The sequence below is a fragment of the Tiliqua scincoides genome, chromosome 2, assembly GCF_035046505.1.
Source record: "Tiliqua scincoides isolate rTilSci1 chromosome 2, rTilSci1.hap2, whole genome shotgun sequence".
Classification (NCBI taxonomy): Eukaryota; Metazoa; Chordata; class Lepidosauria; order Squamata; family Scincidae; genus Tiliqua; species Tiliqua scincoides.
The window spans coordinates 102,305,694-102,322,755 of NC_089822.1; the positions used below are offsets into that span (position 1 = coordinate 102,305,694).

General features: G+C 42.1%; 1 protein-coding gene across 1 annotated transcript; it reads right to left on the reverse strand.

Annotated features, from left to right (window-relative positions):
• Positions 1-3,689: 3,689 nt before the first annotated feature.
• Positions 3,690-8,678, reverse strand: LOC136638617 (transcription factor HES-7.1-B-like). Its single transcript, XM_066612653.1, has 4 exons — positions 8,562-8,678; positions 8,057-8,158; positions 6,058-6,142; positions 3,690-3,991 (listed from the first exon to the last, which is right to left on the reverse strand). Exons 1-4 carry the CDS (start codon positions 8,676-8,678, stop codon positions 3,690-3,692), a joined length of 606 nt encoding a protein of 201 aa, XP_066468750.1.
• Positions 8,679-17,062: the final 8,384 nt, after the last annotated feature.

A 17,062-nucleotide genomic window follows, 5' to 3' on the forward strand; every position in this document is an offset into this window, starting at 1 on the left:
AGCTTGTTTGTGTGGCTATAATACAGATCAAGTCTCACCAACGTATTTTATCTGCCATCACTAATAAACGTTTTTGCCACACTAGAGTCATTGCATACATTCACTGCGCAGAAGCCTCTTATGAGGAGCCGGGTCACAGAGTTGGAATTGAACAAGGGCCCAATCCGATCCAACCTTCCACCTCCGGTGCAGCCGCAATGCAGCCCCAGTATAAGGGAATAAATGTTCCCATACCTTGAGGAGGCCTCTGTGACTGCCTCCCCACCACAAGATGCAGTGCATGCCCCGTTGGCACAGCTGCACCAGCACTGGAAAATGGGATAGGATAGGGCCCTAAGTCAGTGGTTCCTAAACTTTTTAGAGGCCCTAGAGCAGTGGTTCCCAACCTTTAGGAGAGTGGACCACTGAGACAGAAATTGGAATTGTTGTGGACCACATGCAGCCTCCCACCCACGCACACACAAAATATATTTTAATCTGTAATACAGGTAGCCCTCATTACCCATGGGGTTCAATTGCCAGAACCTCTATAGATAAGGAAAACCCACAGGTATTTGAATACTGCAGTGTCTCGTCTCCCCCCCCCCCCCCCCCGGCAAACCAGAGCTGAGCTTCAGAGGGTCTGGAGGCTTTTCTGAAGACTGCAGAGGCTGTGGGTGGATGTGCATGGCTTCTGCACACTCCAGAAGAGCCTCCAGAGGCAAGGAGCACAGCTCCTGTCGCCTCTGGAGGCTCCAGTTTGGCCTGCACCATGGGTTCAGGGTTCAGTTTGGCCTGCACCATGGGATGAAGAAATCCACAGGTTCCGAACCCATGGATGTCCAAACCCATGGATGTCTGGGCTGTCTGAAATTAGAAAATATTGATTTGAGATTTATTATTTTCAGAGATGATTCGTGATTTGCTGCTTTTGCTTCCAGCTGCAGGTAGTCTGTTCTCTGCCCTCTCTGGTGGTCCATGGGGAACTGCTTGCTCAGAGAGACTCTGGAAGTGATCAAAAGCCATTTCTTTTCCTGAGACTTCGCGGACCACTTCTCAGGGTCTCACAGACCACCAGTGGTCCCTGGACTGCAGGTTGGGAACCAGCACCCCAGTGGCTGCTGCCTGATTTTTTTTTTTACTTTTTTGTTTTATTAAAAGCAAATAAAAAATTAAAAAGTAAAGATATTACAAGTTGTGTGACAAGTGCGGAGATCTCAAACTGCTGCTGCTACCTGATTTATAAATGTCAAGGCGTGTGGCTATGATGATGATTGGGCAGCAATGCTCCCTGAAAATAGCAGCTTGTTTAACCCTTGATGCACATACCCTAATCTGCCGTCAGTTTCGCCAACTACCAAAAATTGGGACATGACCCCACTGGTGGAGCCCAGACCCACAGTTTGAAAACCACTGGAATATGTCATGGAGTTGAGACATTCGGAGGTTGTTGTTTTTCTCCATGGTTATGGTTTGATCAGGAATAATTTCTACAATTATTTTGGTAATACAAGATGCACCGGGTAGATGGGACTCGTTAGCCTGGGAAGGCAGCTCATCTGAGAGAAGGAAAACTGATCCCAAAACTGATCCACTGCCTTGTGGCTACATCCAGTTATGGAAAAGGCTTCAGGAGTCAACCTCGAGGCAAAATCCGGAGCCGGAGTCCCTGAGGCAGTTCATGGCTGAACACAGTAACGTTCTGGCAACTCCTGTGACGTCGCTGGAACCAACCGTATTGGCCTCTGCCTTTCCATTGGACCATTTCAGTGACGTGGAGAGGGGGGATTTGCTGCATGGGTAACAGTCTATCCTCCATATCTACTTTACCCAGGCTTCGCACACTGGAGAGGACACTGTTCCAGAACACTATTCAGAGTGCGATACCATAGTCTTCCGAGACTGAAGGATGCCAACAACAAGAGACAAGATGCAACACTGAAATGTGTGTTCTGATTCACTGTTTAAACCACTGAGATTTTTTCAGAGTTATAGATGAGATTTTATATAAAATATTCATAACATTTATATAGCATTCCTGTGTTCAAACTACCTCATATACATTATTCCAATTGTCCACGAAAGACAGTGACCTATCATTCTCGTATCATATAGTGAGGGTAGGGCCAAAAGCCTATGGTTTGCTAGAACGCACTAGAGCAGTGTTTCTCAGGGCACAATCCTATCCAGGACTACTCAGAAGTAAGTCCTATTTTGTTCAGTGGGGCTTACTCTCAGGAAAATGTGGTTAGGATTGTAGCCTCAGTGTTTGTCGCCCACTGTACCACTTTGCATGGTCCACCTATTGGAAGTAACTGGGGAACTGCAGAAACCAGCCAGGCGAGCCATGGAACCCCTGTGAAAACCCCACCACCCTATACAATGTATAGATTTGTAGCCCTAATAGGGAGCCACACCCAATGGCCCAGTAGGTCAAGGGAGCAGGAAGCTACCATTTGAAAAGGTGCTTCATACTTCCTGTTCCTCCTCTATCACCAACTTGTTCAAATAATAAAACGTTTTTATCCACTTGTTTGGGAACATACAAGCTGTTTCTTTATAGGGGACCTGCATGTTTTCTGGTCTTGGTAAGAGGAGGTTACAAGCTATATTTCAGATGAGGCAGAAATATGGGCAGTTGGGAAGTATGAGGCAGTGGTGCTTTCCATAACACCCCCCATCATTTCCATATGAAAGATTTTTTCCAAGAAAGGAGCATTCTTGTGTTTTGTTTAATTGGGTTAGTTGTGACCAACGTAGAAGATATAGTTACTGAACATTCTTAACACTATTTTATAATTTGAAATTTATAATAGCTTTCCATTTCTACTAACATTAAAAAAACTCAGAAGCAAATACAACCAGCAGCTGCTTTATTAAATAATCTAGATAAAAAAGCACATTCCCATCATTAGAACTGCTAATTATGTTGATTACAGCTGCTAAATTTCAGATTGCTCTGAAAACTAAGAGCTTCCATTGATCAGAATATAATATGCAAATGTTTGGGATATTAGAACTAACTATGGATAAAATTTCCACACAGTTAAAATGATATCAGACCTAAAATATGTTTATAATTTTCTGGAAGAAGTTTTTTTTTTTTTAATGCACCATTGTGAAATCATTGTGCAAAAAAGCCACTAAATATTTTTTCTTTTTTTAAATGTAGGATTGCCATTGAAATAATAGACTCATATCCTGCTATACATTTGAGTAGCCTAGACTACTAGTGTGTATGAATATTCACACACACACACACACACACACACACACACACACACACACACAGTGAAATGAGATATCTAATCAGACAATCTCCTTTAGCTATAGTTTAATATGCCATTTTGCATATGCAATGCCATTGCAATATGCAATGACTGTTAAAGAAAAACACAAATAAGCATAACACACATACATACAAAAAAAACCCATAAACTACTGCATGAAACAGGGCCATACCAAGCACAGAAAGTCCTACTTACATGTACAACAGGAAATGGATCCTAAAACAAGAGACAGAAGGACAAGGAGAAAAAAGATATGATAAATTGGCCTATAAAAAAGGACAAATATTTTCCTCCATGAAGTAACACATACATGTAGCAGTTCCTGAAAATATTTCCTAAAGCCAAATAAATTAGAGGCTCCAAAGAGGGTGCAGGATACTTTCAATAGCCCCTCCCTCCTTATGCATGGATAAGAGAGACTCAGGTGGACCAGGGTCGCCAAAATACTTGAGATCCTTGTCTGTTCAGGATCACAGGAGGGACAGATCTTGCCAAACATCTGAGGTCAGGAGAAGCCAGGCACTGATCACTCCAGCTGAAGTTCTTTTCTGGCTTAGAGGCTGGTGGAGGCATTGTGAGTGAGAGGGTGTCACAAGTGGGACTGGATGCAGAATTTGAGTGGCAGGGAGCTTCTAGATGCTGCTGTATCTCTGAGATGAGGAAGGCTTGAACAAGAGAGGCACAGTAGGAGTATCCTGTGTGGAAGCCCCTGTCTTCTGCCACTGTGAGGAGAAAACATATAACAGCACTGCCAAAAAACTTAGGTAAGAAAAAAAACCAAGCCAAATATCCATCCAACTTGCCGGGATCTCATGTATGTGCAACCTGGTCTGATTGTATTAATTGGAAGTTTTTTAAAAAGTGTAAACTTTAGAAAATGAATAAATGTAAGTAAGCATACAGTAAACAAGTGTTATGCAAATGAGCTGCAAGGAAGGATGACAAATTTACAAGACAAGAGGACTGTATGTGGGTTGAGCCCACAGTTATTCACTTTCAAGCTGGCCAGTTTAATTGGGCACAACTAATTATAGTTGTCTCTTGGCTAGTCAGCAATTTTAAATGTGTACATAAAGATAGCAGCTTTAGGATTCCTTTCCGCTAGCCACATCCCTGGAAGGAATACTAATTTATTCTGCCACCTCTTACAGGCTGTTCCTTCTAGTCCTTTCTCTCTACTTGGGGAAACAGTAAATCCTCACAACTTCTTGTTCAGCATCTCCATGAAACCACTGTATGCTGACCATGCCAAACTCTTCTTCACCTTTTCATCCAAGTCAAGTGAGGAGCTGGAAGTGCTGATTTGGAGTTTGGGATTAACAAGGAATTGGATAAGGTCAATAAACTGAAGCTCTTGAGAACATGATGTTCTCTCGTACTTTTGGTGTACTGGTAGCCCTTCTTGTACTAGATTATGCAGCATGTCCTTGCTGCCCTGTTTTGTATTGTGGGTGTATGCATGCACATCCTTCCTACCTTCTTCCCCCACTAGCCCCTAGGCTATCAGAACCTGAATAGTGAGCAGGAAGAGGAATCATGGAGAGTGTAAGAGTGGGATTGCCAAGAGTAAATCCCATTTTATTCTCTGCACACTACCTCTTGCTATTTACTCTCTTGCTCCACCATTCTGGGGAGCTAGTGAGAAGAGGTGGCTGTTTCTGAGAGTGGGAGAGCTGAGAGCAGACTACAAGCTGGGCAGCTTAGAGGGGGTGCATGTAGAGGGGACCCTGTCAGTCCACAATCTCTCACCAGCCAATGTCCTATGATTGCCATAGCTTGGCCCACCCAGATCACCTCCAAATTGGATTGCTACAATGCTTTATACATGCTGCTGTCTTTTTAATACTGTTCAAAATGCCTGTGGCTAGGCTGCTGGCTGGGGCCAGATTTAAGGAACACATTGCTAGAAAGAGAGAGAGAGAAAGAAAGAGAGTGTGTAACAACTCCACTGGGTATAGTTCTGAGCACGGTTCAGTGTGCTAGTACCTTTAAAGTCTTAAATAGCATGGGACCAGGGTTCTTGAAGGACAATCTTTTTTCACATGTTCCCTCCGATGCTTCCCTCCTGTGCTCTGAGATCTTCAAAGGCCCTTTTCGGAGTGCCCCTACTTTCTGAGGAGAGGCAAGGCAGTTGGTGGCTGGGGAGAGGACCTTTCCTTTGTGTTGGTGACTGTCTTTAGAATTCTTCCTAGGCAGGCTTTCCTGGTGCCTAACTTGCTGCCTTTTGAGTGCCTGACAAATACCTTTGTAGTTTCTCTAACTTTTTAAAAATATCAGTTCAATCTGGTTTTCTTCTTCTCCTGTCAAAGTATTTTTATTTTGGCAGTTTCAATTATGTTATTGTTGCTCTATTCTTTTAATGGTTTTGACCAACACTGAGAGTGTTCTGCTGAAGGCTGGGGTATATACAGTATTTTGTAATAAACTTTGTGCAGTTTCCTAGTGTCCAAAATGTAACTGATTATGGAATATGGATTATGGAATAATAAATACTGTTAATAATAATAATAATAATAATAATAATAATAATAATAATAATAATAATAATAATATTATTATTATTATTATTATTATTATTAATAATAATAATAATAATAATAATAATAACCCAAAAAAGTATTATGCTCACATCAGAAGTGACAGAAGCACCAGTATTCTCAGGAGAGTAGGAAAACAAAAAACATAGCTAGCCAAATGGAGATTTTCCTGTCTGAAACCAAACGACTTCTAGTTCAGGCACCTTTTCATGTTACCAGCCTTTGCTAAGATATTGTAAAGCCTTTCTCACCCATACCCAATAGTTGCAATGTTTGGATCCGCTGCACAGTCATTTCCAGAAGAGCTGCCTTGCCCATGCGAGAATTAGAAAGAGGCTTATGGGAGAGAGAGAAAAGAATTCAGATTTGTGTGTTTGATTGGGAGTGTTGGAGGGGATTAGGAACAGGAGATGCTCTTATTGAGCAAGAGGAGTGGATTATTCCAGGAAAGAGATAGTAATTCAGTAAACCAGGATAATGTCTCCCCTACATATTTAAACCAGTTTATTAACTCTCCTAGATCCCTGCTTAAGCGCCCTCGGAATTGTCAATCTGTGAAGAGGATAGGTATGTCTGGTAAGAACGCTCATCGCCCTCACAAAACTGCAATTGCCAGGTTTCTTTGGGGGAAGTCATGATAGTTAAACCAGTTTAAATGTTGATTGCAGATGTGTTTCAAGTAACATGACTGTATTCCTGCTACTTACAGCAAGCATATAAATTAATTTCCAAAGGGAAGAGCAGCAGTGGCTCTTAATCTCTAGAAAACTGGGTGCCAGGAAAGGGGACTGTTAAAATGATCCCTGTGCAATGGCAAGATTGGAAATTGCCACACTGGATCAAATTATTGCATATTTTTACATTTAAATTCCTTTTGGAAGCACAAATTGAAAAGTCACAAGACCACCACAGACAATTACAAACTAATAGGAAAGAGATTGGCTATGCTACTGATAATAATCTACTGTAATTCTTCTTCAAGATAGTAATTAGATTACTGGGAGGCAGTAGAAGCCAAGGGACAGAGAGTCTTTACACCTTCCTTAAATATAATAATAGTTATTGTTGTTCTTACTCTGTCTCAAGTGCCCAGCATCTGCCTGAAAGGTTATAATCTAAAAATAAGAAAACACATAAGAAAAAATAAGGAATGGGTGGTGGTGAAGTACCCATTCACCTCTTGCATCTCTCCTGGTAGAAGGGGTGATCTGCTGGATGCAGTATTTTACTGCCCTGACAGCCATCCCTTTATCCAACACGTTTCATCATCCCCAGAATGGAAAAAAAGTTGAGGGCCCAATCCTATCCAACTTTCCAGCACTGATGCAGCTGTGCCAATGGGATGTATGCTGCATCCTGTTGTGAGGTGGCAGTCACCAAGGTCTCCTCAAAGTAAGGGAACATTTGTTCTCTTACTTCAGAGCTGCATCAGCACTGGGAAGTTGGATAGAATTGGGCCCTAAGATTCTTTTGCACAGGTACTGGCTAGCAGAAAATAAGAAGGGAAAAAAATATATATCTGCAGTACTGTACACATCTGTATCAGTATTGGGCTAACAATCACTGTTTTTCCAAAAGAATCTTGAGAACGGTGGTTTGGCGCAGATGCTAAGAATTCTCTCCTATATCCTTAGCCCCACTCACAGAACTACAGATTCCTGTGGAGAGGATATGCCATTAAATCTGTTTAGTCCAGGGGCGCCCAAACCCCGGCCCTTGGGCCACTTGCAGCCCTCGAGGCCTCTCAATGTGGCCCTCAGGGAGCCCCCCAGTCTCCAATGAGCCTCTGGCACTCCGGAGATTTGTTGGAGCCCACACTGGCCCAACGCAACTGCTCTCAGCATGAGGGTGACTGTTTGACCTCTCGCATGAGCTGTGGGATGAGGGCTTCCTCCACTGCTTGCTGTTTCAAGCCTGTGAAGCAGCAGTGGCAGCAAAGGAAAGGCCAGCCTTGCTTTTTGCAAGGCCTTTTATAGGCCTTGAGCTATTGCAAGACCTTCATTCGTTCATATAAGTTCATCTTTAATATATTCATTTATGTAAACTTATGTAAATTTATTCAAATTTAAAATGTAAATTAATTCTTTTTTTTACCCGGCCCCCGACACAGTGTCAGAGAGACGATGTCGCCCTCCTGCCAAAAACTTTGGAGACTCCTGGTTTAGTCTGTAATGTTATATATACATTAAGGTTTCATAGCAAATGCCTTCAGATCCCCAGGGCCCCCCCCTCCTCCAGTGTGTTCCCTACCTTGTAACTTTGGCTGGAGCTGTCTAACAGAAGACTCTTCAGCTGGTTCAGAGAGTGGGCAATGCGATCCCGTCGCTTCTTTTCCATTAGTGGTTTGATGATCTGTATGTGAGAAATTCCTGCATTAAGAGAGAAACTGGCTGGAAAGCTGTTTCTCATGTTGAGCAGGGACAGTGGTGAAGAGGTACCCCATTTGGGGGGAGGGGGGAGGCAAAGTAAAAGTTTATTGAATAGACATCACAAAGATGGTCCCAAGACATTCTGGTGCCTGAAAAAGAAATCCAAATAGCATCCTCTCCAACTAATTGACAAAGGGCACAATCCCACTAGTTCTCTTGCACAACATAACTTTTTACTGAATGCATCCCAATAGAGTCCAAAATCGCTGCCTTGAAGCAGTAGCCTCACAGTGAGCCATCCTCACAGTAGACTCATCCTGACCCCTCCTTCCAGTTCAGCTTCTCCTTCTCCACCAGGTTGAGTTTTTAGACTTTTCCTCGCTTACCTTTTTGTAGACCAGACGTTTTGGCTGTTCCAAGTGTGGACCTCTCCAGTTGCATCCCCTTAGCACTGGTGTCTCCCTCAGTAGAGCTTCACTGTCTGCTCTCTTGAGGTTCATCATGTTTCTCCAAGAATACTTTTCAAATTTCCCTCCCTTGCATTTATAAAACATTCCTGATACAGCTGTCACATTGTCTGCAAATCTTCTCCCCCCTTCCCTCGCCCACAGCAACAGCCAATGAACAGCTATAGAATTCTTTTTATCTTTCTAAAGTATGAGTAAGGGGTGTGTACCAGTGAAGGGAGGTTGCCTGTGCGCCAATGAACTGTGCGGAAAAGAGCCAGGAGGGAATTTTAAAAGGGGATTTTATTTCAGGATCACCAGCTGCTCCTTTTAGAGATGGGGAATAAAAAGAGGCTAAGAAGAGCAAGAGGGGGTGAATAGAGAGAAAGGGGGAGTCAGAGGGGAGAAGGCTATTAAGATGGAAATTGAAGCAACAGATGGTGTGTATGTCTTTTCAGGGTGGATGGGGGGAAGAATGTGCTGTTATGTCTGTACTTGATGCAGGATGGCAGGTTCCAAATGCCAACACAGTTCTGTTGAAACAGCTCAATGTGACCTTCCACTTAGCTTCATAAGGTTGTTAGGGCAAAGTCATGCAGCCCCCTTGCTTGAGCTGGGTGCTTTGTAAAAGGAAGAAGAACAACAAAATAGTTTCAACACCCATTTTTTTTCTTAATGATGGGGGATGCAAAGAAGACAGACTTGGATCAATTGACATGAAAAATTCAAGATCTCCTTCAGGCAATGTTACTGTAAAAAAAAAAAAGAAGCCAATTTAAGCAAAAATGTACCAAAATTCACACTGAAAAAGTGCAACAATACCTCCTCCCCACCACCAGACATCATGCATCCTCCAAAACTTGGGTGGACAAGCACCAGGTTTTCACAAATCTCCTGAAGGACTACAAAGAGGAGCCAAATAGGTCTCCACACGGAAAACATTTCACAAGATTGGTGCCACCATTGATAATGCTTTGTTCCTGGTGAATGCCCACTGTGCCTCAGAAGGTAGCAAGGCCAGAGCTTACAGGAAGGCACATAGGATACCTGCAGGGCCTAGGAGAAGGGGGTAAAGGGGGTAATTTGTACCCGGGCCCAGGATCAGAAAGGGGGCCCAGGAGCCAAAGGAGAGGGCCCAGAAATTTCCTGGGATCTTATATTTGCTAATCTCACCCAGATTCACTGCCTACGCAGGATGCTGGGGGCATTTCCATGGACACATGGCAGCCACTTCTGCCACAAGCCATGCACATCAGACCCAGAAATGGATATATTCCTTAATAGTGTCATACCTGGGAGGAAACCGACCTGCTAAAGCAGCTCTTTGGCTTGTGGATCCGATTACCATGAAGGAGCTCAGCAACAAAGCTGCATGACTGCAGCTGCTGAAAAAGTCAGTTTTTGTGTACACAGGACACTTTCCACTCTAGTGTGAGCCTAAATACAATGATAAATAATCTCCTGCAATGATTTTCTATATTTGAAAGATTATAGCAGACTTAGGAATGTTTGGTTTTCTACATTACTGTATCTAGCTACCAGTGCTGGGCAGGCAGGTAGACCTAAACTCTGCATTGGGAAGACTGGTAGACCTGGGCTCCAAAGACTTTTCTGGCTGTTGCCACTTTCCCCCTGCCTGTTTTGCTCTCTGTTCCACCCCCTCCCTCTTTGGGAAGGGTCCCAAAAGAAACCTTGTACCCCCTGATAAAGTTCCTCTCAGAGGCCCTGGATACCTGCAACTTACATCACGGTCAGAAACTTTACTGTATAGGCAGGCAGAGGATGAGAAGTGATTGCACATGTGCAGACACTAACAAAACGTTTTTAAAAGCATCCCTTAAATCTTCCCAAGAGACAAGATAGGGACAGTGATTTACCAGGGACAAGTGTGATCTGTTGTACCCAGCAGGTGGTGCTCTACAGCCATTTCTGTTAGCACTTTCATGCTCACCAAAATCTGATGAAAGCTCATACTGTGGAGATGACAGGTTTATCGGAGAACATTTGATGCGCCTGAAATCACTGTATAAGTATAAATGCATACATATGGGGCACATCATATGTATTATGGCCAATGCTCCTATTGAAGCAAATCGAACTTCAGTACTTAATTTGACTGGATTGTGCCCAGTATTTTGAAAATGGGTAATTACACAACATTTCCAGAGATCAGTCTATATAAGAATTCTGTTACCAGTGCTGGGCATAATATTTCTACCCACTGTAGACTGGGAGAAGGATTATGCCACAATGGCAGCTACGTATAGTGTGATACATGTAACAAATTCACTGTGCAGTTTTATTTACTTAGATTCTAGTGTTCTTCCTTTCTAGGAGGATAACATTATAATATTCAGTCCAGAGTGCCTTATATTATTATATTACAGTGATTTTCAACCTTTTTTTGTCTCACAGCACATTGATAAGGTACTAAAATTGTCAAGGTACACCATCAGTTTTTTCATAATTGGCAAGGCACACCATGCTGCTAGTGGGGGGCCCACATCCCTAATGACCCTACTAATAAATGACCCTCCCCCCAAACTCCCACTGCACACCTGCAGACCATTTGCAGCACACCAGTGTGCCACAGCCCAGTGGTTGAAAATGGCTGCTATATTATATCATACAGTAGAGCCTTTTATGAGACCAACTCTTGGTCTGATTTTAGGAGGGTTCTTTGGTTTTATGTGCAAGGCACAATTTCTTTTCATTTTTCAAAATGTAGAAGCCAGATTAGACAGAAGAGGCAGATGTGCATGTACTCGGGACAAGAAACCACTTATTCTTACTGGTGCAGTCTGACCAATCTCTCCTCTCCGTTCCTAAAGGCATAGCCTCCGACTAGTGTGCCTTTCTTCCAATAACAGGTATTTGATTGAAATCACTCAGTGATGAATGAAAAGCATTATACATATGCTCACAGTCATACATACTACTATATACCTTCTAAAGTTGAGTCCCACCGGTCTTCTAGAGTTGTGTTCTACAAAGCCTCAACACAAATTGAGCATAAATATAAAATAAATGAGCAAAGTGAGCATAAATATTGTGCTCTCGAGTGACTTAATTTCAGAAAACTGTACAGCTGAGAAAAATTTGAAGATCTTACTAAATCTAAATCCTGATCATTATCCAGTTTAAAAATCCATTCCCTCAGCATTGGTTTTATTTCAGAAAAGACAAACATATCAGTAGAAAGAGCTTTGGATTTTAGGAGCGTTTGCACTAAAGAAGCCCAACCTCCTCTTCTCCACTGCTCTGCCAAACAGAGTTTAGGAAGATGATTTTCCAGCATGACCAACACTCTCTTATAGTAAGAAATTATGGCTAAGGCTGCCCTGGCCTCTATAGATACCATGCCTGTCTCTGTTCTGTGAAATGCTGCCGGAGTGCATGGGGGAACAGCCAAAATGTGCCTCAAAAATTTATTCTGAGCAACTTCGGGAATGTATACGTTGTTCTGCTTTATACCCCAGATCTCTATACCATATAGCATTTGGGTAATTACTCTCCCTGAAAAAACCTTTAAAGCTGGAATTCCCAAGTTGCCTCCTCTAGAACGGAAAAATTTTAATAAAGCATAGCTTGATTTTTGTGCTAATGTTTTAACGTTTTGAAGTTGGGATTTCCAGCTATTTCTTTCATCGAAAAATATACCCAAATATTTAAAGGCAGGGACTTGTTCAATCTTGCGATTACCTAAAGTCCAGCTAAATTTAAGTGAACGCTTGCCAAAAACCACTATTTTAGATTTGGCATAATTCACCTTCAATTCCTCCAAATAACTAAAATCTTGCAGCTTATTTAAAATTCTCTTAAGCCCTTTCCTGTTCAAGGATAATAAAACAATGTCATCCGCATAAATAAGGGTTGCAATCTTATAATTTCCGATTAAGGGAGGGAAATGATCTACATGTGTTAGAACATTTACTATGTTATTAATATAAAGATTGAAAAGAAGTGGGGCCAACAAACACCCTTGTCTAACACCTTTGGTAGAACAAATTTCCTCCGTCAATCTTCCGTCTGCACTAATCCTTACCCTCGAGGTGGTATTGGTATATAATTCCTGCATTAGGAGCAGCAACCTCCTATCAATGTTAGTCCCAGCAAGCTTATCCCAGAGGCGATCCCTGGGGACTGTATCAAATGCAGAGGAAAAATCTATAAATGCTGCAAATAGCCATTTAAATGGCTTACTTGTATATTTACAAATTAAGTGGTAAAGAACAAAGATTTGATCCACCGTACTATGGCCTTTCCTAAACCCAGTTTGTTCTTGATGTAAAATATCATTTTCCTCAACCCACTTTACCAACTTCTGAAGGAGGTAACGACAATAGATCTTAGAACTAATATCCAGTAAACTAATTGGGCGATAATTCTGGGGGTTAGAATTATCCCCTTTTTTATAAACTGGGAAAATAATACTCTGCCTCCAGCCGTCCGGAAAAAGTCCTGTAGCATTAATGTAGGTAAATAATTTAGCTAGAAGTGGAGTCCACCATTCAGTATTGGTCTTGTACACCTCAGGAGGAATCATATCCTCTCCAGATGCTTTTTCTGTTGCTAAAGCATCTATAAGTTCACCTACTTCCTGTTCAGTGACTGGGGGCCATTCTGGTGTTAAAGTCAAAAGCGACTGGATATTACTAACATTATTTGCCTGACATTGGCGTCACTATTAAATATATTACTAAAATAGGAACACCATGTGTCGGCAGCAATACAGTCATTCAGTTTGCAGCTAAGACCAGGTTTAGGGAGTGAGATTAAAGACCAAAACTTTTTTTCATTCTTTTCCATAACAGCCTTCCCCAGTTCCTTCCACCGGGCTGACATATATGCACTCTTTTTTTGTTTAAGAAGTTCCTTATAAGTTGAACAACATTGAGTCAAAGCATCTAAATCTAAAGCTAGCCGAGTTTGTCTTGTCTTCCTGATCAATTGAGCCAGATGTTTTTTGGCTAACCTACATTCCTTATCAAACCAGCTACCCCAGTGCGGGGCAGAACCAGGTTCCTGTATCTTCTTAACTAAAAAAGGCCTTAAAATTGAAGTAATATAGTTAAGGCCTTCTATAGGATCCATGTATCCTTTAACTATGTCCCTATGCAAATCCACAAGATTAGGGCTATTTAATAATTCCTGGATTGATAAATCCATAGTGGGGGACCATTTCAAACGTTTCCCCACAACAATAGTCCTCTCCGCCCAATCAGTGGAGGAGGAAGGCAGCTGAGGGATTTCTGTGGATATAGAGAAACATACAGGTAAATGATCACTATCAGGACGATCTAAAATGTTGTAATTCAACTTGAAGGATAGTAACCTTGTAGAGCAGAAAATATAATCAATGACACTTGCTGCCCTACTGTTTTTTTAAAAAGTGAAATAACCCTTAGAGTTATCCAAAAAACTGCCATGAAGGCATGTTAACTGAAAAGATGACATTAACTCAACTAACCTTCTACCTTGTGTATTAGCCACCTTATCTAAAGAGGAGTGGTCAGATAAAAAGACTTCATTATGATCAAATATCTTTCTACTAATACCCGAACCTACTCTGGAATTAAAATCCCCACATAAAATTATAGCAGCAAGTGGTTGCTGTAGGCTGACAGCATGAACAAGTAGCTGGGCACACTGATGGCAACCCCTCCCGGTTAACTGCTTCCACCAGCTGCTTCATCCCACCTCATGAGTTTAGCACTACCCATGGAAACACAGCCCTGTTCAGCATGCTGAATATTGATCCATTACAAGAAACATTTTCTAGGCCAGTGTTTCTCAAACTGTGGGTAGGGACCCACTCGGTGGGTCGCAAGCCAATTTCAAGTGGGTCCCCATTCATTTCAATATTTTATTTTTAATATATTAGACTTGATGCCCCGTGGTATGTGACTGCATTTGGGGAAATGTTACAGACCCATACATTTAATAAGCTACTATCTTTTAACAATGATAGTAAATGGGACTTACTCCTGGCTAAGTGTAGGTAGGATTGCAGCCTAGGATTGTTAAAAATGTTACTGCTTGATGATGTCACTTCTGGTCATGACATCTCTTCTGGCGGGTCCTCACAGATTCTTATTCTAAAAAGTGGGTCCCAATGCTAAATGTGTGAGAACCACTGTTCTTGGCAACAATGGTGAGCAGGAGCTGGTTATTTGCACCCTGAACTGGTAAGTGAATCCTGGTTGAAAATCCGCTCACACTGCCCAGACACAATGGGTATAGTTACTCTTCCTCTGAAATAGGCTACTCCAGATGCTACGCATGACAATTATTGCACACCTGTTTATCTAACCTTCACTTTGTCCTCTTCATTTTCTCCTCCTAAAGACGTTTTGTGCTTTCCCTGTGTGGGTGGGCTGCATTTTGCAGTTCCAACTGCTCTTCACTGGCTTTTCCAATCCCCTTTCCTGACCCCATCATGTGCCTCCCCCTGTGGCTGTCAAGAGGACTCCGCAGCTGTAGAAGGTTGCCATAACAACCACCTGTTTTAATTCAGATAAATATAAGAAACAGGTCCATTTTCTTCAATAGGAAAACTAAGCCTATTTCTATCCCTCCTCCACCATCCTATAATGCAGGGGTGTCCAAAGTTTTTGGCAGGAGGGCCACATCTCTCTGACACTGTGTCGGGGGCCAGCGAAAAAAAAGAATTAATTTACATTTAAAATTTGAATACATTTACATAAGTATTCATAAATGAATATATTAAAGATAAACTTATATGAATGAAGTTCTTACAATAGCTCAAAGCCTATAAAAGACCTTGCACAAAGCAAGGCTGGCCTTTCCTTTGCTGTCACTACTGCATCACAGATGTGAAACAGCAAGCAGTGGAGAAAGCCCTCATCCCACAGCTCATGCGATACGTCAAACAGTCGCCCTCATGCTGAGAGCAGTTGTGTCCGGCCAGTGCAGGTTCCAACAAATCTCCAGAGGGCCAGAGGCTTATTGGAGACTGGGGGCTCCCTGCATTGAGAGGCCTCAAGGGCCACATGTGGCCCCAGGCCTGGGGTTTGGGCACCCCTGCTATAATGTAAGCCACATACTTTCTGTACCAACACTGAGGTGCCCTCTGTCAGTATAGTGAAAATGTTCAGTTGCAGCGTTTCATCTGTTTTGTCCCAAAATATGCCCCATGACGTTGTAAAAAATTTAAACTCCATACACACTCAAAAGTGTACAGTGTTCACTTCAAAAAGTTAGATTGTCTTTACAAACCAGAGTAACAGGAAGACATGCAAAAACCAATTGGCTGACTTTAATTTAGAATGGGATGTTTTATATTTGCACATTTTGTGATCCTTTTTCATCTGGGGCAGGAGTGTAATGTGCAATGAAAAATTCCTCAAACCTAAGATGTTTATTTATTTATTTTTCACATTTTTATACCGCCCTTCCTCCAAAGAGCTCAGGGCGGTGTACACAACTGCTCCCCTCCTTCTTGTCCTCACAACAACCCTGTGAGGTAGGTGAGGCTGAGAGAAAGTGACTGGCCCAAGGTCACCCAGGAAGCTTTGTGGCTAAGGGGGGATTTGAACCTGGATCGTCCAGGTGTAAGTCCACCACCCAAACCACTACACCACCCTGGCTCTCATGTTCAAACTCTCATTCTGGTTAGGTTATGTACTGTATTTTAGTTTTTCTCAAACTGTGCATCAGGACCCACTGAGTGGGTCGCAAGCCAATTCCAGGTGGGTCCCCATTCATTTCAATATTTTATTTTTAATATATTAGACTTGATGCTACCATGGTATGTGACTGTATTTGGTGAAATGTTACAGATCTGTACTTTTAATAGGCTACTATGCATATTCTTTTGACAATAGTCAATGGGACTTACTCCTGGGTAAGTGTGGGTAGGATTGCAGTATAGGATTGTAAAAAATTTTCCTGCTTGATGATGTCACTTCCAGTCATGACATCACATCCAGTGGATCCTGACAGATTCTCATTCTTAAAAGTGGGTCCCGGTGGTAAAAGTTTGACAACCACTGTTTTAGAAGATGCAAAATGTCCCACATTTTGTCCCATCATTTCCGATCCAAGCTTTTTCTCTTCCTCCCCACCCCCCTCTAGGTTGCTTGTATTCCATTTTTATTTTAACAAGGCTACCTACAGACACTGGAAGCTTATTGAATGAAAGAGGCTTATGGCATCATAGGAGTGGGTTGGCAAGAGTTGAGTCTCCATGAAACTTCTTGTTATCAAAAGCAGAGAATTTAGCTCACTAGCAGGAAATCCTAGAACTGAAGGAAAACTATTTTGCTTCACTTAATGATGGGCCTTTGTCAAAGGAAAAATACAACATGCCCTTCAACCACCCAGTTTGACTTCTATCAACTAATTGTAGATCATGTACTTTGTGAAGAGTTGCAGCCCAAGGGAGATTTTGACACATTTCTTAAACAGCAGGTCCCTCT